General features: G+C 38.2%; 1 protein-coding gene across 3 annotated transcripts in view; it reads right to left on the reverse strand.

The window, feature by feature from the left end:
- Window positions 1–24,910, reverse strand: part of sotv (exostosin glycosyltransferase sotv) — a 266,617-nt gene that overhangs the window by 135,381 nt on the left and 106,326 nt on the right. For all 3 annotated transcript variants that reach the window (XM_090389106.1, XM_090389104.1, XM_090389105.1), the window contains exon 7: window positions 6,018–6,157. In XM_090389106.1, coding sequence (XP_090245232.1) covers window positions 6,018–6,157 — 140 coding nt within the window. The remainder of the gene's footprint in view (window positions 1–6,017; window positions 6,158–24,910) is intronic.

Here is a 24,910-nt window from a genome sequence, read left to right on the forward strand (position 1 = left end):
TTCCTAAAATGAGGCCTCCAGACCTGTACGCAGTACTGAAGGCGTGGCCTGACCATTGCCTTATACAGAGGGATAATCACCTCCTTTTCCCTGCTAGCAAAATTCCTATATATCATTGACAAAACTCCATGACCTGCCCTGGCAGCTTGTCTGCATTGCTCAGAAAACTTCATATCTGCCTGCACAATTACTCCCAGGTCTTTTTCATTTTCTACCACCTTAAGTGTAGTACCACACAGTTGGTACGTTTCTCTGGGGTTACTTCTACCCATATGCAGTACCTTGCATTTGTCAAGGTTAAACTTCAGTTGCCACTTCTTAGCCCATCTACTCAAATTATCTAGATCCTGTTGCAGTAGCACACTGCCATTACTGTCATTAACAATCCTGCCAACCTTTGTATCGTCTGCAAACTTTGACATTAAGCCCGATATACCTTCATCAATATCATTGATAAATATACAAAACAACAGTGGACCCAACACCGAACCCTGTGGGACTCCACTAATAACATTAGTCCACAAAGAGCAGCACCCATTGATTACCACCCTCTGTCTTCTCCCACTTAACCATCCTTTTATCCATTGTAGCAACTTACCCTTAATACCATTCTGCTCCAATTTTTACAATAGTCTTTCATGCGCAACAGTGTCAAAAGCTTTCCTGAAATCCAAATAGATAATATCAAAATTATTTTTTGCATCCAGTTCCTTTGTAACCACATCATAATATCCTATCAAATTTGTCTGACAAGATTTTCCCTTAACAAACCCATGCTGTGTCTGAATTATTGCTGCAGTCTTGTCTAGATGATCCTGCAATGCATCTTTAACCAGTGACTCCATTATTTTACCCGGAACAGAAGTTAAACTAACTGGTCTGTAATTACTCGTGTCACCCTTCGATCCCCCCCCCTTTGTGAATTGGGGATACATTTGCACATCTCCAGTCCATGGGAACCTCCCCTGAGTCCAAGGATGCTCTCATAATTATGGCTAAGGGTTTGCTTAGTTGCTTTGCTGCCTCCTTTAATATAACTGGATAGATCCCATCCACCCCAGGTGCTTTTCTTATGTTTAACTTCAACAATTTCTCCTCCACTTTGCTTTCAGTTATTACAAAATCATTAAGTATCCTGCTACAATTTGATAACCTTCTGCCATTTCCAAACCTTAATAACTCCTCGTGTGTGAATGTAGATGCAAAATACTCATTCAGTTTGTTTGCTATCTGGGCAGGATCATAAAGAGTCTATCCATCGATATCAAGTGGACCAATCAGATTCCTCTCCTTCCTTTTAGAGTTTATATAAGTAAAGAAATCCTTGCTGTTTTTCTTAGCATCTTTTGCCAAGTATTTCTCGTAATCTGCCTTCGCCTGCCTAACCTCCTTTGTGATCTGATTACAGACTAGCTTATATCTGCCATAGGCTTCTGAGTCACTTGATAATTTATATGCATCCCATGCATTTTTGTTCTCTGCCACGAGTCTCATTAGTTCATTTGATAAACATTTAGGCCTAAACCTTGAACAATATTTCTTAATAGGTATGAAAATTTAATAGCTTCCACGATTAATTCCTTGAATGCTTCCCACTTAGAATTGACTGTTTGTAACATCGTTGGTAAAAAACCTTCTGAAACCACTGTACTCACCTTTACGGAAGCAAAAACCCTTTCCTTTATCCAATGGTAATTATATCTTTAAGTAAATCCCACATCAGTACACTGTGATCACTGCCACCTAGTGGTTCCTTTATCTGCAAATTCTTAATACCCGAATGATCACTGCTGATAACCAGATAAAGAGTATTACTCTCTCTGGTTGCCTCTCGAACATGCTGCTGCAGAAAACAATCAGTGACCAACCCACACGTTCCAGTCAATATCTGGGAAGTTAAAATCCCCCATTATAAGACATTCTGATTTACTGGCCCACTGTATTTCTCTGTATAATTGTTCATTGTACTCATTCGAGTCATTAGGCCTATAACAAACTCCTACTCTTATTTTTGCTTTCGCAGTGCTTATGTCACACCAAACTGACTCAACAGTGCACTGTTCATCTGTATCAACTGGGTGCACTTCTTTTGATTTTATGTTTTTCTGAATTAACAGCATAACACCTCCTCCCTTTCTATCCTGACTATACTTTCTGTACACATTGTACTCCCCAAATTCAAGTTCTGTATTCCTTATATCTGTATGATACCATGTCTCTGCTATCCCAACAATATCCGCCTTTGATGTCTTGACCAACACTTCAAATCCATGAAATTTATTTACTATACTTCTAGCATTAGTATACATGCAAATATACATGTACCTATCCTTATTATTAGTTACCCTAACACATCCCATATACCCACCGATTTCAGGATGACTGCCATCCATCCCTGATACCCTCAACACCCCTCGCTCCAGGTCGCTACTTATTCTAATAGAAGTTGTGCAAGAATCACCTTCACCTCTGCCTGTGGCTACTGTTAAACTATTAGTCCTTGTATCCCCCCAAGCTATCAGTTTTCCGACCCACCTAACACTGCCTCGATAGCATTAGCAAATATTCTTGCACCCTTTCTATTTAAGTGTATCCCATCCCTGTAGAAGCAGTCTCTCCTGTTAACAAGTACAGACCAGGCTGAAAAAAATTCTATCCCTTGAGCCTTGCACAATCTTTCCAGGGCCTAATTGATCGACAAGGCTCTCATCATATACTCCCTCCTATCGTGTCTGGGCAGAATTGCAGACACTTTCAAATTCAACCCTAATTCTCGGCTTTTGTTCAACAGTGACCTGTACTTGTTAAGTAATTCTTCCGGTCTCCTACTCTTAATATCATTAGTGCCAACGTGTACAACTATATCACCTTTTGTGCCCTTAAAAGATGATATCCGCTCTACGTCATCAACCTTTGCCCCTGGCAGACATACCCTGGTCCTGTTCCACCTATCCTTTTTACAAAGCATGTTACCCGTTTTCCTGACAATAGAGTCACCAACAACTACTAGTTCCTGTGGGACCAGCGCATTCTGCCTTGGGGGTTGCTGCTGTGTTCCGTGATGACCAAGTGCAAGCTCTGGCGTTGATAATTCTGAATTTGAGAAGGATCTTTGCCAAGTTTTAGTATAGTCTATGTATAAATATAGTGCAAATGCATCAGGAATACATAGCTGTATCTGAATAAATCAGATTATTAATAAAACGGCATCGTTTTAAGTTATATCTCATATTGTGAATACCTTCACAACGAGTTGCCATGATATTGCACTACTTCGAATAAGTAACGCTTCACCTAAGGAGAAGACTAATGTTACTTATTCTCAGATGGATACCACCACCCAGACGGCATCGTTTCAGGGCTATTTGGCCCTTCTTCGGTGGGTGGGTAGGTACCCGAGTGATGCAATGATGGCAAAAACATTACCTACCCAAAAACGGTACCTACCCACCCACCGAAGAAGGGCCAAATAGCCCTGAAACGGTGCCGTCTGGGTGGTGGTATCCATCTGAGAATAAGTAACATTAGTCTTCTCCTTAGGTGAAGCGTTACTTATTCGAAGTAGTGCAATATCATGGCAACTCGTTGTGAAGGTATTCACAATATGAGATATAACTTAAAACGATGCCGTTTTATTAATAATCTGATTTATTCAGATACAGCTATGTATTCCTGATGCATTTGCACTATATTTATACATAGTCTAGACTCCTTCATAGCTTGAGGCTTATGCCCTAAACGCTTGAGTTTTAGTATAGTGTAAATATAGGAATGATGCCAAGAGAGAGGATATGTATTTTCTGAAAAGATCTGGTTGTAAAAGAACAATAGTATGGATAGATCAGGTTCACATAGATGCTTGAGCATACTGTAGTGAATGCTGTCTGGTCCTGCTGCACTAGTTGGAGATCTGCTCAGGGACTCTTTTAGCTCTGCTAGAGTAAACGGTTGGTCATATGGAAGTGAACGCCTAGTTGAAAAATTCAATTTCATATGTTCTTCATTAGTTTTAATGCATTGAAAGGAGGTCACATAAGAGGAGGAGGCAGAAGGCATTTGCAATATCAGTAGGAGAGGATAAGTCCTACCCATCCATTCTATTATTAGAGACTGCAACGGTAGAAATTTCCCATTGAGTGCTTGTATTTTTTTTCCAGATAATCCGAGTGTCAGTATTTTTGTTAATAGTTGAGGCAAAATTAATCCAGGAGTCATGTTTTGCTTTTTTTCTAATTTGTCTTGCTCTGGCTATGAGTGCTTTGAAAACAATTAGGTTAGGAATTTGCTAAATTGGTTCCTCTTTTAATTTTGGAGCAATCTTCATTCCACCACTGCTTTTGGTGTACCCATTTGTGCTAGTCGGATTTTACAATGGAAGTTTCTTCAGCTGCCAATAATGTATGGCTGGTGATGTGATCGGTTACATCATCAATATGTTGTTGCTGTACGTACTAGTTGTTGAGTAGGTCACAAGTAGAATAGTTTTTCCAGTCTGCTTTGTGAAAATTCCAAGAAGTACAGCCTTTAAGACATGACACAACCTGTGTTTGAATTGAACTTATGATAGGAAAATGGTCACTGTGGAATGGATCACTCAGCACTAACCATTCCATGCTTGGAAAAAGAGATGCTAAACAGATGGATAAGTCTATGGCAGATGTTGTACCTGTAGGTAGATAAACGTGAGTTGGTGAGCCAGTGTTTAATACAGTCAGGTTATGGTTATCTAGGAATGTTTCAATTAAATGGCCTCTCCTATCCACAGTGGAAGATCCCCACAATGGATGATGACCATTGAAATCACCAAGTAAATAGACAGGAGGTGGCAGTTGTGTTAAAAGGTTGTCAAATTTAGTCTGGGAACAATGATAATGAGGTGATATATAAATAGATGCAAGGGTTAATGATATGCCCATTGCCATCCAAACTGCTACAACTTCTAAGGAGGTTTGTAGTCAGAGATGTCTTGATGGTATGGTAATTTTGACAAGAATAGCTACCCTTTAACGAGGAGAAGAGTCAGAATCCCTGTCTTGCCTAAACATATTATAGTTTTTGAATTTGAAAGAAACTTTTGGTGATAAAAATGTTTCCTGTAAGCATACGCCTACTGTGTTAGTTTGTGTGAGTAAATCATTCAGGTCATCTCTATTATTGCATAATCCTCTGCAGTTTCATTGTAGGAATTGTTCATTGGTTGCACTTTTTTGAGGAAGATTGATCTGACTGTTTTTTCTGAGAAGGTTTCTGTCTGTTTAGTTTTGATTTTTCATTTCTGGGAAAGATTAGGCATCCTGTATCCATGGTGTTATTAGCATGTAACTCTAGTACTGTGTCATCATCCTCTGACTCAACCTCTATTTCCATGTTGCTATTGTGTGGTTTCAATTTCTTCTGTTTTACAACAGTATCAGATTTTGTTGTTTCGGGCGAGGTTGAAATAGCATCAGTTGGGATACTGATTGGCGTGTTGCTGGCTTCATTGACTGTAGATTTCTTATTGCATGTTAGCATAGTTTTGGCCCAGGTTGCAAAGGAAATGTTTGGTTCTATGGAGACATCTGTTTGAGTTGCAGCTGGCCGGTTGTTTTTAGTGACCGATACATATGATTGGCTAGGCATGGTAAGCAGTATTTGCTTCCTTGCTTCAGGGTATGTGACCTTATGCATGCTCCACTTTATATTTCTGAATTTTTTTTTTCCTGTTTTCCAAAGGTCACATGCTTTAGAAAATTCAGGATCACTTCTTCAAATTACCTGTGTATTACTATACATAAAAAACACTAGAATGTTCAAAAATTCATACCTTCAAATTAAAAAAAAAAGTACAGAAAACTTTCTTAAAATGCAGGCAAAATTTTAATATTTTGCATGATATTTTAACATTTTTCATTTTAAAAACAAGAGAAAAATGTTAAAATTTCATGGTAACAAATGGTATTATGTGAACAGGTGCTTAATATTATGGCAGGGATCCAATTTTATATTTATGGATGTTAAAACATAGAAAAACTAACCTTTTCCAATCAATCACTTCTGAAAATGGCATGACATATCCATCTGCAAATATTACAGGAATACAGCCAGCTTTCAAAGCATCAGGAAGAGTAGTCTGTCCTAATCGAGCACCTCGAATTACAAGACAAAATGTTGAGTCCTAAACAAATTAATAAATAAACCATTAATATATTACAGAAAACCTCATAAATTTGGCATGCTCTAGGATTTCACATAGCACATTTCAGATTTTTTTAAAATTCTGGTACTTTGAAGGATACACACACACAGCATAAGTATTAAGCAATAATTTCTTATTTTTATTAGATAATGTGGTAGCTCTGATCTTTAAAATCTCCACAGAAAAATGCTAGCATTAAGCCAAAATGTTGAGCCAAATTGTATAGCCATATTGAACTTCTGTTTCTTAGGCAACATACTTGCATAAGAAATAGAGGCACTGGTTCAAATCCAATATAGGTGTTGCAACTGTACAATATTTTTTAATATGAGTAAAAATAGTGCAATATGATTTCAACAATCAAAATTGTCTTAAAAACTAAATATACACTACTGTACTATTACATAAATTAATAGTGAACTAGCATTCAATATCTTGCAAAACAAATTATTTTATATGTTGAAAATATGCAGTAACAATGACACACAGTGTAGGTAGTAAAACAGAGAGAAAGTGGTGGTGTTTGAAAATTATTAATGAAACATAATAAATAAATTTGGCACCTGTGTTTTTTCTTTTTTTAGTTCTGGCCAGCTTATTTTTCCACTGCCCTTGTACAGCTGACTTGCTGTACAAAGAATGAATGAATGAATGAATGTACAGTTGACTGCTGAATATTTCTCCAAGAAATATTCAGCAGTCAACTGTACATTCCTTTAGAAATATTCTAAAATTTCCAGATTGTCAAAAATTTCTGAATTTTTGAGGTTTTACTATTCTCCAGAAGTTTTGTATCTATATTTATATTTAGTTTTCTTCTTTTTTAGTTTTAAAAACATATAAGGAAACATTTCTGTTTACTTTCAGAGATTTGAGTTTTCTTTTTTATCTAAAAAAATGAATTAAACATGAATGATCAATCAACAGTGTCTAAATTAAATACTCTTTTACCAGGTGAGAAATTGCTACTAACTGCAATTGCAACATTACACAAGATTATTACAAAGTAGTTAAATTCTTAGTAGCAATTTTGGTAAATAAAATGAATGGATATATGGTGGTGCAGAAAAATAGCCATAATATGGAAGTTATTTTGAATTATTCTGCTCACCAGTGGCACTGCAGTAGTATCAACAAAATGGTGCATTTCACCAGTACCAAAGAAGCACAGTATGGATTTGAGGAAACAAAGTCAGCAACCACAGTTCAGAGACAATTTCCCACTCATTTTATGAAGAATCCTTCCAACAGAAATTGTGTCAGCGGCAAAGAAATTTCGTGAATATGGAATGTTGTGAAAGAAAACAGACAGACCAAGCACAACTGATGAAACAATGGAGGAAGTGAGATATGTGTTCATCAGATGCCAAAGAAAACCAACGTGTGCAAGTCACAAACTAGGTTTGTCAAAATCAATCATTTGGAGAGCACTACAGAAATATTTGCTGATGAAGTCTTGTGATTACTTGCACTATCAAGTAGTGCAAGCAATCAAAAATGAAGAGTATGAATTTCCATGCGGAAATTCAGGAAAGACATGTGAAAATGACCTGCTCAGATATATAAAGTTCAGTGATGAATCCACATTTCATGTTAGTGGCTATGTCAACATGCACAATGTTCATATTTGCAGCACAGAAAAACCAGGCGAGTGATTACTTAAACATGTTTGTGACAACCTGAAAGTAATGTATTCTGTGCTTTGCATTCAAAGAAAAATTTACAGGTCTTTCTTTTTTCATGAAGAAACAATCACCAGGGTTGTTCATCTTGATATGCTTGAGAATTTTCTGATACCACAAATCAGTGCTGATGAACCCAATGGACAATTATTCTTCCAACAAGATGGCATTCCACCTCATTATCATCAAGGAGTGACAGCACTTCTGAGGAAGATGGACTGGTCATTTGGGTCCCATTCATTGGCTGCCACAATGCCCAGATTTGATGCCAATGAATTTCTATTTTTAGGGTTCTATGAGAGATAATGTATATTAGCTACCCATTAACAAGGAATGTGGTTTCATTGCTGCCATAGCAAAAATAACCCCCAAAACACTGCATAAAGTGTGGGAGGAGCTTGATTTTCAAGGGATGTTTGTCAAATAACAGCTGTTGCCTGTATCAAAAATCTATATCTGCAGTACATTAAAACCTTAGGTGTTCCTCTTTAATTTGATGTTTTTATCTTCTCTCAGTTTCTAAAATTATGGTACTTACAAATATTTAAAGTTATTAATGCTTGGGAAGTACAACCTGCTACCAAGCAATTAAACAAAATTAAATCATTAAACAAATTAAAAAATCAGAAAAAAGAACCAAATAAATAAACAGGAAATATCCTGATATCACCTATGGAAGCATAGAGACATGGAATTCCACAAGAGTGGTGTAAACATTGCCTGAGAAAACACCAGTATTTTTCCTTGAAGTCAGCAGCAATTTCTTAGAGTCATGGTATAAGACTGGTCTTATTTCAACCATTTCTTTTGTTATTTTATATTCTAAAATGGCTCCATTTCAAAAGGGGAATTCATAACTTCATTGTAATAGTTTTTAGGGCAGCTGATAATACCAATTCTACTGAATTTATCAAAAACCATCAAACTTATAGAACAAACTTGTCTCAGAAAAGATCTAGCCCTCCCAAAAACTTTCTCATTTACGGCAAAAATATATATGGTCTCACTTCCCACCTTAATGATGTCCATTTCCACTTGTAAGTCTGCAGAGTCTAACTTAATTTTTCTGACAGAAACCCATTTCTCAGCTGCTTAAACACTACTCATCTGTGTCCCTAATTATTCACTGTATGATTCCTTTCGCTTTGAAAGGAATCATACAGCAAATTGGTCATTGTGCATGTGTCTGATATTCTTGTGAGAGATTTAGTAATTTGGAATCTCCTCTTTTTGATCACCTATGTCTTATAATCTGTGTTTCTTTTAAATTCATCTATTGCTTCTATTGTTCTCCTAATCGCTCTGACCTTCTTCCTTTGAAACTTGACTTTCAAAGAAAGAAGGTCAGAGTTCAGTCAGACTTTCCTAAATAGTGAGGTAATTTTCCTTGGCGATTTTAATGTTCACACCTCCAGTTGGCTTCAGTTTTCTAGATGCAAGGACACATCTGGACAAGATTCTGAGGCTTTTGCAATTACTAATGACCTCACTCAGCTTGTCCATTTACCAACCAGCATATCAGACAATCCTCACCACAGATGCAAATACTCTTGATTTTTTTTCTCACCAAAAACTCTTTAACGGTCAATGATCATGAGATAGAAGCACCAACGGAACTTCTCTCTCTCATTGACCATTAAAGTGAATGCTAAATAGGATGAGTTCCATGATTTCTATTCTTTTATACCTTGATTAGATTACTGGAGGTGATTGTCCCTCTGTATAAGGCAATGGTCAGGCCACGCCATGAGTACTGAATACAGGTCTGGAGGCCTCATTTTAGGAAGGATGTAGATTTGCTTGAGAGTGTACAGAGAAGGGCAACAAGATTGGTGAGGGGAATGAAGGGATCCTCTTACCAAGAGAGGCTTACGTTCTGCAAATTGCAGCAGCTGGAGACTAGGCACCTGCAAGATGATCTGATTGAGGTGTATAAGGCCTTGAATGGGTTGAACACACTGAATTCTGATGGGATTCTTCCACTTGTTCAGATTACGAACCTAAGAAGGCATAAATTCAAATCGAGGCAAGACAGCTGTAGAATAGATGTGTGGAAATTTGCCTTTGGCCAGCGGGTGGTTAATTGCTGGAACAAACTTCCATCTGTCATTGTGGAAGTTGATAGGTTAAACAAATTTAGGGAGGAACTGGATAAACATTTAGAGGGAATGGTTGTGTGAATTTTTTTTTTTTTTTTTGGCTGATGCTACATAAGCTCATACACTTGCTTTCTTGCATCACATGCCACGATTACTATTACTACTATTACTGTTTTAAATCTTCTGATCCCAAAGTCTGCTCTGACCATGTCAGTAAAATTATTATTGTATGGATGAAATCCTTTATTCCACATTCCACCTCAAAACCTCATCCTTTATCTAAACATTGGTTTCCCAATAAATGTAATATAATAAGGCTGTTCAAGACAACAATGATTCATATCGCAATTGGCTTGCATCGAAATCTCCAGCTTCATTTTCTACCTAATAATAGTTATAATAATTATTAAGTATAAAATGAAGTAATAGTTATTAATCAACCCAAACTTGATTTTGAATAGGCTAAGGAAAGAAAACTTGCTTCTTGATAAAGCTGTTGGTTACAACTTCTGTCCATCTATACTTTCGCCTCTTAAAACCTGATGGTTCTACTATATCCACAACTAAAGATAAAGCTTACTAACATCCTACTTTTCTAACTCTTGTTATTTATGATCTTGGTAAACTTCCTAAGGAAAGAACGTTCTAGATTCTGATGTCATTTTGCCATTTGTTCTCAAAATCTGTGCTCCTAAACTTGCTCCTTTCCATGTCACTTCCTTACACTTTCTTATTCCACAGACTTCAATCTGATCAATATTCACTATTACAGATTAGAGTCAGTGTTGATTAACTGGTGATATACCAGCTTATGTTACTAATTTCTGGACATATTTGATGAAAAATCTTGGTGAAAGACAAGCAGTTGCGCTTGACATTTCTAAGGCTTTTGGTCATGTTTGGCATAAAGGTGCTCTAAAACAAACTCCATTCTTGTCGATTGCCTTTGTAATTGAATTTTTCAATTGGGCTTCCAGTTCTCTAACCTCTCATTGTGAGCAATGGTATATGGCTTTCTATATAAATTCTTCTTCACTAATGCTGGTGTTTTCTAAGGTTCAGTTCTTTCTCCTGCTCTTCTCCTCTTGTATATTAATGACCTTTTTCCATTGACTAGAAATCCTATCCATTGTTTTGCTGATGATAGAACACTACATTTCACCTTTCAATTTGAGACACCTTCTCTTGCATAAACAACTTCAACTTCTTGAATATCCTCCACTCATTCCTTAAATGTAGACCTCCAAATAATTCTCCAATGTAGCAAAGAAAACTTAGTTAACTTCAATCCCTGATTTCTAGACAAGACAATGTATCAGTATTAGGAATTATCGAACTTCTAATCTCTTTTAGCATAAGCACATCAGAAATATTGCTCCCTCTGCATCCAAAAAACTGGGTTTTCTTTTTTGCTCTCGGCATTACATTTCTCCTAAAAAACTACTCACTCTGTATAATGGTCAATTACTAATATGCCCAACCATGGGATATTGTTCCCACATCTAGAGTAGCACTCCTAAAACCTCTGTCATGCTTTTAACCTCCTTTCCAAAGAGAGCAGTCAGATTAATTAATAACCAGTCTCTTACAAAGTCTCTCCACTCTGTCTCATAGACATACTGTGTCTACTGCATTCCTTTTCTATAGATACTTCCATGGGAGGTGTTCTTCTGAATTGGCATCTGTAATTCTCCCCCCCCCCCTCTACCAAACCACATGCTTCAACTAATTAGCATCCATTCACTGTCCGACTCCAAACTTGCAGATAGCCAACTTTTCCTCTTCCTCATTTTCCCCCTCTACGTCTGTCTTTTGAAAATACAGTATGTCCTCCTTTCCATGCATTTCTTCATAATTATAATCTACAGAAATTCAAGTCTCAGTCATCAAGTATCTTCTGTCTTCTCAACTCATGCACAGTACTATAGGTTCTAATATCTTCTGTTTGGAATTTTAATTTAAAAAAAATGCCACTACCAATAACACTAGCCAACATGATTTTTACCTACACTAATATATCAGCTGTTTGCAGTCAAGCTTTCATGCATAAATTTCAAAAATTCTTAAAATTTCACATCATGTCACAATTTTAACACATTCTGGTTTTTGTATTTACCCATAATATGTGAGGGCACTCTAGTCACGGAAGAGAACAGTCTGTGGATTTTTGGCTGCTGTAAAGGGATAAGTATTTTCAATTTTTCCCGTATTCTTCGTTAATTAACATACTACATTGTTTTACAGAGATATTAAATAGGTTTAGTAGAGTTCATTAGCTTCTTATTTTGAATTTAACTAGATTTTAGGCAGTTACAACTCCTGGTGTTGGCACCAATATTGTTGAACTAGCCGCCATATTGTAGTCGATAAGAAATAGTGTAATGTATATATATATATCTCGAACTGATAGCGTAAGGTATAAAGTAAAACTAGATAGCATAATACAAAGCACTCAATTAGGAATCTGTTAGATTATAATCGTATTATCAATTAATCAAAAAATATTATTAATCTTATTAAATTTCATTGTTAATTAAATTGTATTTAAATGGAAATCATGACCCAGACTAGAGCTGCGAAGCAAAGATCACAGAATAGCAAGAGTGCTGTGACTCTGGGGAGAAACAAAGGGGGTGATTCTCCAATGCATCATAGTCTCAAAAAATGTGCGAAATGTGAAATGTTTGCTGAACTTTCTAAAACGGGACATGATCTAGCCAAGGAGAATAGATCCTTGACATAAGCACTGGAATGTGTGTGTGTGTGTGTGTGTGTGTGTGTGTGTGTGTGTGTGTGTGTGTGTGTGTGTGTGTGTGTGTGTGTGTGTGTGTGTGTGTGTGCTAGATGCCTAGAGTGTCAAGAAATTAGGCGCCAACTCAGCGTTCTGATGGGTGTCTATGAGAGCTTGAGGTGTAGGGTAAATGCCCTTAAAGAAATTAATATGAGGGGCCCATCAAGCTCTCAGCTGCCCAGCTCAATGGCAGAGCTCAACCCTGTGCATCAAGCAACACAGAGGCAATCTCCAAGGCAGAATGCACTGGTCCCAAAGGAATTAGTTATTTTATTTTATTTTTTTTTTGGTAGTTGTTGGCGCATCGGCTTCTGTGGCCATAGTGCACCTCCCAAGGTTTTTTTGCAGTACTTTGATCCAAGCCCGAGGCGGGATTCGAACCCGCGACCTTTGGGTTGCCAAATTAGTTATTGTTGGTGACTACTGTCAGGGAGAAGGGGAATACACTATGCAAGAAGGATAGGTGGAGCAGGACCAGGGTATGTCTGCCATGAGCAAAAGTTGATGACGTTGTAGAGCAGATATCATTTAAGGGCACAAAAGGTGATATTGTTGCATACGTTGGAACTAATGGCATTAAGAGTACGAGATCTGCAGATATACTCAATAAGTACAGGTAAACATTGAAAAAAAAGTTGCGAGTTAGGGTTGAATGTGAAAGTGTTGCAATTCCGCCCAGACATGATAGGAGGGAGTATATGATGAGAGCCTTGTTGATCAATTCTGCCCTGGAGAAACTGTGCAACGCTCAAGGGGTAAAATTTTTTTCAGCCTGGTCTGTGCTTGTTGACAAGAGAACTACCAGAATCATTAATATTAATTCCCCCACACACACACTGATCCATTCTGAAAACTATGTACGGCCACTTTTCGACTTATGTAAGGGTTGCATTCCGTGGAACTCTACGTAAGTCGGAATTTCCCTAAATGCTTATGCAGCACTCGCAAATTTTATTGAATTTGATTGAAGCAAAAAAAAAAAAAAATGTTCGACAAACATGTAACTGGAATTATTGAGGGCTGTGGAGATTTAGAAGCTTTTTTTCCCAACACATCACAAAATTTCTCTGCAGCTGTAGAATCGACACTGGCGACTTCATTGCATACTTTAATGTTTTGGAAACCAGCGTGATGCTTGAACCTATTAAACCACCCGTTGCTTGCCACGAACTTGGCTTGGAGTTTGCCACACTTATTCTTAATATCTTCATAAATACTTCTTGCTTTTGCTTGAATGGCCATTGGACACAGGAGCACTTGCTTCTGAATCTGATTTTCCATTCATATTATTTATAGCTTTTCCATCTTCGATATAGCACCTGAATACTGTTTTGTGATCACTGTTGATCTTAAATGCATTGATCATTTAATATGTTATTTTATATGTACACTGTCCATTAAATGACATTAGATGACAAACTTTGTCCTGCTTCATACTTCTTAATTAATTATCTTCATTACTAAATCAATTTTGTTTTTTTCCTGCCAGCACTTGCACTTTCCATTGGTCCCTTCCCTTCACCATTGTAATAAGTAAATAGGAATGAAGAGAAGATTCTGAAAATTTAATTATGTTTTTTATATGATTGAAGATTTCAGTGAAGGGGAACTCATTTCACCATAATACCATTTCCAGTTATCGGTATTATCGCAAATGCAATAAGATCGAGTTTACTACCTGTTTATAATAGACTGCACTAGCAGAAAAGTCCAATAAACCGGAAAGTGCAAATTGTTTTTATTGCTTTATGGTAGTGACATAAAGCAATAAAAAAATATCACAAAGGCATTCAAAATTGATTTTTATAACGGAACATATGATAATGATGAAAGTGTAGTGCAATTTCCATTATAAAAATGATCTTTTAGAGAGATAAACAGCTTAGTGATATAGTGAAAATTTGAACTTCCAAAGGCTTGGATTGAATTAGCAAAAAAAAAACCGATGTGTTATTGGGTTCACATTATGATATTTTCATGATACCTCCATTTATTCCTATGGGATGAAAATACATTTCCGTGATTTTTTTAAGTTTGCACGGCATTCTGTAAGTTGAGTATTACATAAGCCGGGGAGTGGCTGTAATGGAATTACTGTATATACTAAGCACTTGTAATAAAAAAAATGTAAACAATTTTATGTTTATAAAATAAATTTAATATAAGTTAAAAATAAATGTTTGTCCTAAAAGCCATGAATGACTTACAAGTATTTTAAAAAGGAGCATGCAACTAGTATACGTTCAGACCATAAGTTACAGGGAAATTTTAGAGAACATTTTCCAGAAAAAAAAAGGGGGGGGGGGGGGTTCTCATGGTTCAAATAAACTTTAAATACCACACACACACACACACACACACACACACACACACACACACACACACACACACACACACACACACACACGTGTTCAAAGAAAGTGCATTACCTAAGAATTTCACATTTCTAACCCTTTTTTGCAATGGTATGTTACATTAATGGCTAGAATCACAAATAGAAATATAAACAAAAGATATTTATTAATAGTTAAGGCAAAGTTAAGTAATATTTGACAGGTGCTCACAAAATATTCCAAAATGAGCATTTGCAACCTTTAGACAACAGTTTTGGTAAACACGACAATTATGGCTGAAATGCCTCGATTTGCTTCGGTTTATCATTTTAAATGGAAAATAAAATGAAATGTTCACCAGGTGCAAACTAATATTTAGTTAAACTGTCTCTGGCCCTGATGACAACAACACACCGTCAAGGCATTGACAAGATCAATTTCTGGAGATAATCAACTGATAGTTCATGGTTCCAAACACGAATTATGGCTTCCTGAAGTTCACGAAGGTCTTTGGTTTCTTTTTGGCAACTGCAGATTCCACACGATGCCAACAGTTCTCTATAGGATTCAGGTCCGGCCGGGCTATTTCCTGGCCAGCTAACAGTTGTAATGGACTGTTCTTCCAACCATTCTTTCACCTGTAACAAATGTAAACACATTACTGTCGAACCTCTAATGCAGAAATGAAACTAAAGTAACTACAAAAGAGCCTACTTACACTTTTCGCCTAATGACAAGGAGCAGAGTTGTCCTAAAAGATGCAGTTACTTGGCAGGCTGAAATGGTCTCTAATGGTCAGCAGCAATTTTCTTTCCAATATAGCCAGGTATCCATTGGCATTTACGGAACCTTTTATAAACTGCAGGTGACTTACTCCGCAATATGAAATGCACTCCCATATCATTTGGCTGGTAGGGAATTTCCCTGTAGACATCATATGGTCTGGATGGTATTCTTCACCACATCTACAAATCGTTTATCTCCCATCAGAGCCATGCAGGTTGAATTTCTTCTCATCTGAGAAAATAACTGACTTCCACTGATTTGGGAGTCCATTTCACATGCTCCTTACACCAAATTAATCGGGTGTTTTTAATTTTTTTTTTTTTTGTGAGAAAGGGGCTTCTTCTTAGGGGGCTACAAGTTCATTTTTGAAGAGGCATCTTCTGACTGTTACTGCACTTGCTACTACTCCTATATGTTCTTCCCATTCTCTTTTCAACTCAGACGAAGAAGCTTTACAGTTTTTAAGGCATAAGCATTTCAAAACACTGTCCTGTTTTGGCGTAGAGACTCGTTTGCACCCGGTTCCTTTTGTCCTATCAGCAGAACCAGTATTCTTGAGTTTGGAAAGAAATCTACTCACTCTCGACTGATTAAAAGACACTCTAAAAGCAATATGATGGGAAGAACATCCTTCCTCACGTAAATCAACAATAGCACTCTTTCTTCGTGGTGTCAACTGCACGTAACTCATCATCCTGACACAATGTAAACAGGGAGGGCGCTGACTCTCTTTAAAAATTACAGCTGTGAATTACAGGCTCCGAAAAAGCGATAAGTGTTTGCCTTTTTATTTACCTAATTGTTATTTTATATTGTACTTTATACGTAGTCTTATACTTATTGTTACGCTGGTTATTTTTATTTTAGATAAAGAGTTTTTGTAGATTACTACTTAATATACGTAAAACCGCTATTTCATTTGAATCTTGCAGCCATTGTTTTTGTATAGAGTAGTAGGGAATTCAAATTTTTCATTGTGGTAACGAGGCAGCTCTGATGTATAATTATATAGCGTAATATACATCACTGCATTTAGGATTCTATTAGATAGCGTAGTATTGACAATTAATTAATTAAATTTATTGATCTTATTAATTTAAAATATCATGCCCCAGACTAAAGCAGCAAAGCAATGGGCACAAAGTGGCAGGAGTGCTGTGACTTGGGGGAGAACTGAAGGGGGCAATTCATCAATGCATCACAGCCTAAAAAAATGTCCAGCTTGTGAAATGTTTGCCGAACTCTCTGGAACACAACATGATCTAGCCAAGGAGGATGTCTTTGTGTGTGTTGGGTGCAGAGAGTGTCTAGAAATTAGGCATCGACTCAGCGTTCTACTGGGCGTCCATGCGAGCTTGAGGTGTAGAGTAGATGCCCTCGAAGAAATTAATATGAGGGTCCCGTCAAACTCTCAGCTGCCCAACTCAATGCCACAGATCATTCCTGGGCATCAGGCAACACAGGGGCAATCTCCAAGGCAGAATGCGCTGGTCCCAAAGGAACTAGTTATTGATGGTGACTCTATTCGTAGCTGAGTGGGCAGGAGCGGGAGTGCAGTAGCACATGCTCTTTGAGTAGACCGGGGTTCAAACCCCTGACTGCTGAATACGGTCGATCTGCCAACCCGCACTAGACCAGCGTGGCAGATTATGGTCCATTTCCCTCAGCATGAATTGTTGAGGAGGCTTCCATCCTGCAGTGGGTTGATAATGGCTGCACTTTACTTTTACTTTTACTATTGTCAGGGAGACGGGGAATATATTGTGCAAAAAGGATAGACGGAACAGGACCAGGGAACGTCTGCCAGTGGCAAAAGTTGATGACGTTGAAAAGCATATGTCATCTTTTAAGGGCACAAAAGGTGATATTGTTGTACACGTTGGCACCAATGACATTAAGAGTAGGAGATCTGCAGATTTACTTAAAAAGTACAGGTCAATGTTGCAAAAAAGTCGTGAATTAGGGTTAAATTTGAAAGTGTCTGCAATTCTGCCCAGACATGATAGGAGGGAGTACATGATGAGAGCCCTTGTCAATCAATTTGGCCCTGGAGGAAATGTGCAAGACTCAAGGGGTAAAATTTTTTTCAGCCTGGTCTTTGCTTGTCAACAGGAGAAACTTCTTCTACAGGGATGGGATACACTTAAATAGAAAGGGTGCAAGAATATTTCCTGATGCTATCGAGGCAGAGTTAGGTGGGTCGGAAAACTGCCAGCTTGGGGGGATTCACAGACTAAAAGGTTAAAAGTAGCCGCAGGCAGAGGTGAAGGTGATTCTTGCACAACTTCTATTAGAATAAGTAACGACCTGAAGCGACGGGTGCTGGGGGTTTCAGGGACTGATGGCAATCATCGTGAAACAGGTGGGTATATGGGATGTGTTAGGGTAACTAATAATAAGAATAGGAACATGTATACTTGCATGTATACCAATGCTAGAAGTATAGTAAATAAATTTGATGAATTTGAAGTGTTGGTCAAGACATCAAAGGCAGAGACGTGGTGTCACACAGATATAAGGAATGCAGAACTGGAATTTGGGGAGTACAATGTGTACAGAAAGGATAGACAGGATAGGAAGGAAGGAGGTGTTATGCTGTTAATTAAGAAAAACAAAATCAAAAGAAGTGCATCCAGTTGATACAGATGAACAGTGCACTGTTGAGTCAGTTTTGTGTGACATAAGCACTGCGAAAGCAAAAATAAGAGTAGGAGTGTGTTATAGGCCTAATGACTTGAAGAAGAACAATGAACAATTGTACAGAGAAATAGAGTGGGCTAGTAAATCAGAATGTGTTATAATGGGGGATTTTAACTTCCCAGATATTGACTGGAACTTGTGGGTCGGTCACTCACACACTAGTAAGACTTTTGTGGATTTATTGGATGATTGTTTTCTGCAGCAGCATGTTCGAGAGGCAACCAGAGAGGGTAATACTCTTAATTTGGTTATCAGCAGTGATCATTCGTGTATTAAGGATTTGCAGATAAATGAACCACTTGGTGGCAGTGATCACAGTGTACTGATGTGGGATTTACTTAAAGATATAATTACCATCAGGAGTAAAGGAAAGGGTTTTTGTTTTCGTAAAGGTGAGTGCAGTGGTCTCAGACAGTTTTTAAATTCTGTACAGTGGGATCAACTGACGATGTTACCAACAGTAAATTCTAAGTGGGAAGCATTCAAGGAATTAATCGTGGATGCTACTAAAAGTTTCATACCTATTAAGAAATATTGTTCAAGGTTTAGGCCTAAATGGCTATCTAATGAACTAATGAGACTTGTAACAGGGAAGAAAAATGCATGGGGTGCATATAAATTATCAAGCAACTCAGAAGCCTATGGCAGATATAAGATAGTCTGTAATCAGGTCACAAAGGAGGTTAGGCAGGCGAAGGCAGATTACGAGAAATACGTGGCAAAAGATGCTAAGAAAAACAGCAAGAATTTCTTTACTTATATAAACTCTAAAAGGAAGGGGATTAATCTGATTGGTCAACTTGTCACTTGACATGTCACTTGTTGTCCAGTGTCAACTTGTCACTTGACACTGGACAACAAGTCACTTGACATCGATGATTCGACTGTTGATGATCCTGCTCAGATAGTAAACAAACTGAATGAGTATTTTGCATCTACATTCACACGAGGAATTATTAAGGTTTGAAAATGGCAGAAGGTTATCAAATTGTAGCAGGGTACGTAATGATTTTGTAATAACTGAGAGCAAACTGGAGAAGAAATTGTTGAAGTTAAACATAAGAAAAGCACCTGGGGTGGATGGGATCTATCCAGTTATATTAAAGGAGGCAGCAAAGCAAATAAGCAAACTCTTAGCCATAATTATGAGAGCATCCTTGGACTCAGGGGAAGGTCCCACAGACCGGAGATGTGCAAATGTATCCCCAATTCACAAACGGGGATCGAAGGATGACACGAGTAATTACTGACCAGTTAGATTAATTTCTGTTCCAGGTAAAATAATGGAGTCACTGGTTAAAGATGCATTGAAGGAGCATCTAGACAAGACTGCAGCAATAATTCAGACACAGCATGGGTTTGTTAAGGGAAAGTCTTGTCTGACAAATTTGATTGGTTATTATGATGTGGTTACAAAGGAACTGGATGCAAAAAATAATTCTGATATCATATATTTCGATTTCAGGAAAGCTTTTGACACTGTTGTACAAATTGGTGCACAATGGTATTAAGGGTAAGTTGCTACAATGGATAAAAGGATGGTTAAGTGGGAGAAGACAGAGGGTGGTAATCAATGGGTGCTGCTCTTCGTGGACTAATGTTATTAGTGGAGTCCCACAGGGTTTGGTGTTGGGGCCACTGTTGTTTTGTATATTTATTAAGGATATTGATGAAGGTATATCAGGATTAATGTCGGAGTTTGCAGTGATACAAAGGTTGGCAGGGTTGTTAATGACAGTAATGGCAGTGTGCTACTGCAACAGGATCTAGATAATTTGGGCAGATGGGCTAAGAAGTGGCAACTGAAGTTTAACCTTGACAAATGCAAAATACTGCATATGGGTAGAAGTAACCACAGAGAAACGTACCAACTGTGTGGTACTACACTTAAGGTGGTAGAAAACGAAAAAGACCTGGGAGTAATTGTGCAGTCAGATATGAAGTTTTCTGAGCAATGGAGACAGGCTGCCAGGGCAGGTCATGGGGTTTTGTCAATGATATATAGGAATTTTGCTAGCAGGGAAAAGGAGGTGATTTTCCCTCTGTATAAGGCAATGGTCAGGCCACGCCTTGAGTACTGCGTACAGGTCTGGAGGCCTCATTTTAGGAAGGATGTCGATTTGCTTGAGCGTGTACAGCGGAGGGCAACAAGATTGGTGAGGGGAATGAAGGGATCCTCTTACCAAGAGAGGCTTAAGTTCTGCAAATTGCAGTGGCTAGAGACTAGGCACCTGCAAGGTGATCTGATTGTTTTTACGGCCTTCAATGGGTTGAGCACGCTGAATTCTGATGGGATCCTTCCACTTGTTCAGATTACAAACCTAAGGGGGCATAAATTCAAATTAAGAAAAGACAGATGTAGAATAGATGTGCGGAAATTTTGCCTTTAGCCAGCGGGTGGTTAATTGCTGGAACAAACTTCCATTTATCGTTGTGGAGGTTGATAGGTTGAATAAATTTAAGGAGGAACTGGACAGGCATTTGGAGGGAATGGTGTAATTTTTTTTTTTTTTTTTAGCTGATGCGGCATAAGCTCACACACTTGCTTTCTTGCATCACATGCCACAACTACTACTGCTACCTCACTATCTTTTCAGCTTGCTTCTAACTACCTCACGTAACATAGATTCTGGTAGCATACATAAAGACTAATTGTGGGAAAGCTTTTGTCTGCCTCTGGTAGGTAGCATAACCTCCTATCCCTCCTATCTTGCCTGTTCTCCTTATATTACACATATCATAATAAACCTAATATCCTACTTCTATTCTTATTACATCAGCATTAGTTGGCCCAAAAGTTTTAATTCATTAATTTCATTGATAACACTCTTGACATTACTGCAGACACAGTTAAGACTAACTGTTCTGGTACAGTTGACTACTTTGACCTAAGAAAAAGCTTAAATAATCCTAATATTCGCTTTCCACTGATTTGAAACATCATTACTCTTGGCACATCTTGCCAATATTGGCCTTGGTAGCTACAAGCAAGAACTCCTGGAATGTGTGCAACCATTATTTTTAATCATATCATCAAACAAATGCACATCAGTTGTTGGCTTTCCTGATTGCTCTCAATTATAAAACAGATAAGACTAAATACCATAATAGTGAATATAACAGTACTAATAGTAAAAACAGTAAAACAAAACAGTTTCAGCAATTTAAAATCTCTCGCTCTCTCTGTGTGTGTGTGTGTGTGTGTGTGTGTGTGTGTGTTAGTGAGAGAGCATTAGCATTAGGCAAAAAAAAAAAAAAAAAAAAACCACCCCCATTTCACCCTTCCGTTCGTTCAAAATACCTGTCCAGATGAGCTTTAAATTCATTTAGGCTATCAACTTCCACAACAAGGGATGGAAGTCTGTTCCACCAACCAACTACCCGCTGGCTAAAGGGAAATTTCTGCACATCTATCCTACATCTGCCTTTCCTCAATTTGATTTATGCCCTCTTAGGTGATTATTCTGAGTGAGAGGAAGAATACTATCAGCATTGAGCATGCTCAAACCATTCAAGGCTTTATACACCTCTATCAGATCACCTCGCCGGTGCCTAGTCTCCAGACACTGTAATTTGCAAAACTTAAGCCTTTCTTCGTAAGAACAACCCTTTGTTCCATTCACTAATCTTGTTGCCCTTCTCTATACTCGTTCCAGCAGTTCTACATCCTTCTTAAAATGAGGCCTCCAGACGTGTAATACAGTACTGAAGGTGTAGCCTGACCATTGCCTTATACAAGGGAATAATCACCTCCTTATCCCTGCTAGAAAAATTCCTGTATATCATTGACAAGACACCAGGAGCTACTCTTGCAGCCCATCTGCACTGCTTAGAAAACTTCATATCTGGCTGCACAATTACCCCCAGGTCCTTTTCATTTCTACCACTGTCAGTGTAGTACCACAGAGTTGATACGTTGCTCTGGGATTACTGTTTCCCATATGTAGTACTTTATATTTGTCAATGTTAAACTTCATTTGCCACCTCTCAGCCGAACTGCTCAACCTTTCCAGATCCTGTTGCAGCAGCATAGCATCAGTAGTGTCCTTAACAACCACACCAACCTTTGTATCATCTGCAAACTTGGACATTAAGCTTGATATACCATCATCAATATCATTTATAAATAGAGAAAACAACAATGGACCCAACACTGAAACCCTGAGGGATTCCACTAATAACATTAGTCCATGATGAGCAGTGTCCATTGATTACCACTCTCTGTCTTCTCCCCCTCAACCATTCCTTTATCCATAAGAACAATTTGCCTCGAATGCCACACTGCTTCCAATTTGTGCAACAGTATCGAAAGCCTTTCTAAGATCCAAATATATAATATCAAAGTTATTCCCTGCATACAGTTCTTTTGTGATTGCATTATAGTATCCAATGAAATTGGTCGGGCAAGACTTTCCCTTAACAATAACACCATGCTGTGTCCGAGCTGTAACTGAAGTCTTGTCTAGATGATCCTGTAGTGCTTCTTTAACCAGTGCCTCCATTAATTTTCCTGGAACAGAAGTTAAACTCACAGGTCTATAATTACTTGTATCAGCCTTTGATCCTCCTTTGTGAATTGGGGTCACATTTGCACATCTCCAGTCTATGGGTACCTCCCCTGAGTCCAAAGAAGCTCTCATAATTATGGCTAAGGGTTTGCTTACTTCTTTTGCTGCCTCCTTTAATATAACTGGATAGATCCCACCCATCACTCAACGGATACTGCTCATCGTGGACTGATGTTATTAGTGGAGTCCCTCAGGGCTCAGTGTTGGGTCCATTATTGTTTTCTGTATTTATAAATGATATTGATGATGGTATATCGGGCTTAATGTCCAAGTTTGCAGACGATACAAAGGTTGGCAGGGTTGTCAAGGACACTACTGACACTATGCTGCTGCAACAGGATCTGGAAAGGTTGAGCAGATGGGCTGAGAGGTGGCAAATGAAGTTTAACATTGACAAATGTAAAGTACTACACATGGAAACAGCAACCCCAGAGCAACGTATCAACTCTGTGGTACTACACTGACAGTGGTAGAGAATGAAAGGGACTTGGGGGTGGTTGTGCAGGCAGATATGAAGTTCTCTGAGCAGTGTAGACGGGCTGCAAGAGTAGCTCATGGAGTATTGTCAATGATATACAGGAATTTTTCCAGCAGGGATAAGGAGGTGATTATTCCATTGTATAAGGCGATGGTCAGGCCACACCTAGAGTACTGTATACAGGTCTGGAGGCCTCATTTCAAGAAGGATGTAGAGCTGCTGGAACGAGTACAGAGAAGGGCAACAAGATTAGTGAATGGAACAAAGGGGTGCTCTTACGAAGAAAGGCTTAAGTTTTGCAAATTACAGTGTCTGGGGACTAGGCACCAGCGAGGTGATCTGATAGAGGTGTATAAAGCCTTGAATGGTTTTAGCATGCTCAATGCTGATGGCATTCTTCCTCTAGCTCAGAAAAATCACCTGAGAGGGCATAAATTCAAATTGAGGAAAGACAGATGTAGGATAGACGTGCGGAAATTTGCCTTTAGCCAGCGGGTGGTTGGTTGGTGGAACAGACTTCCATCCCTTGTGGTGGAGGTTGATAGCCTAAATAAGTTTAAGGCTCAGCTGGACAGGTATTTTGAACGAACAGAGGGGTGAAGTGGAAGTGGGTTTTTTTTTTTTTTTTTTTTTTTTGGCTGATGCTGCATAAGCTTGCTTTCTTGCATCAAATGCCTCTACTAATGCTAATGCTAATGCTAAAATGCTAATCACGGGTGCCTTTTTTATGTTTATCTTCAACAATTTCTCCTCCACTTTCCTCTCAGTTATTACAAAATCATCTAGCTCACTGCCAGAGTTTAATTCACCTCTGGCATTCCCCTCCCTGAATAACTCCTCATGTGTGAATGTAGATGCAAAATACTCGTTTAGTCTGTTAGCCACCTGAGCAGGATCATCAACAGTTGAACCCTCAATATCCAGTGGACTAATCTGATTCAGCCCTTTCCTTCTAGAGTTTACATAAGAAAAGAACTCTTTTCTGTTTTTCTTTACATCCTTTGCCAAGGATTTCTGATAATCTGCCTTTGCCTGCCTAATCTCCTTTGCGACTTGGTTACAGACCATCTTTTATCTATCATAGGCTTCCATGTCACCCATTAATTTATATGTATCCTATGCATTTTTCTTCTCTGCCATATGTCTCATTAGTTCATCTGACATCCATTTAGGAATAAACCTTGAACAATATTTCTTAGTTGGTATGTAAAGCGTAGTAACTTCCAAGATGAATTCTTTGAATGCTTCCCATTTTGAATTTGCTGTTGAGAGAGAGAGAGAGAGAACACTTCAGA

The sequence above is a fragment of the Mastigoproctus giganteus genome, chromosome 14 (assembly GCF_048544385.1).
Source record: "Mastigoproctus giganteus isolate SK-2022 chromosome 14, ASM4854438v1, whole genome shotgun sequence".
In the NCBI taxonomy this organism is placed as follows: Eukaryota; Metazoa; Arthropoda; class Arachnida; order Uropygi; family Thelyphonidae; genus Mastigoproctus; species Mastigoproctus giganteus.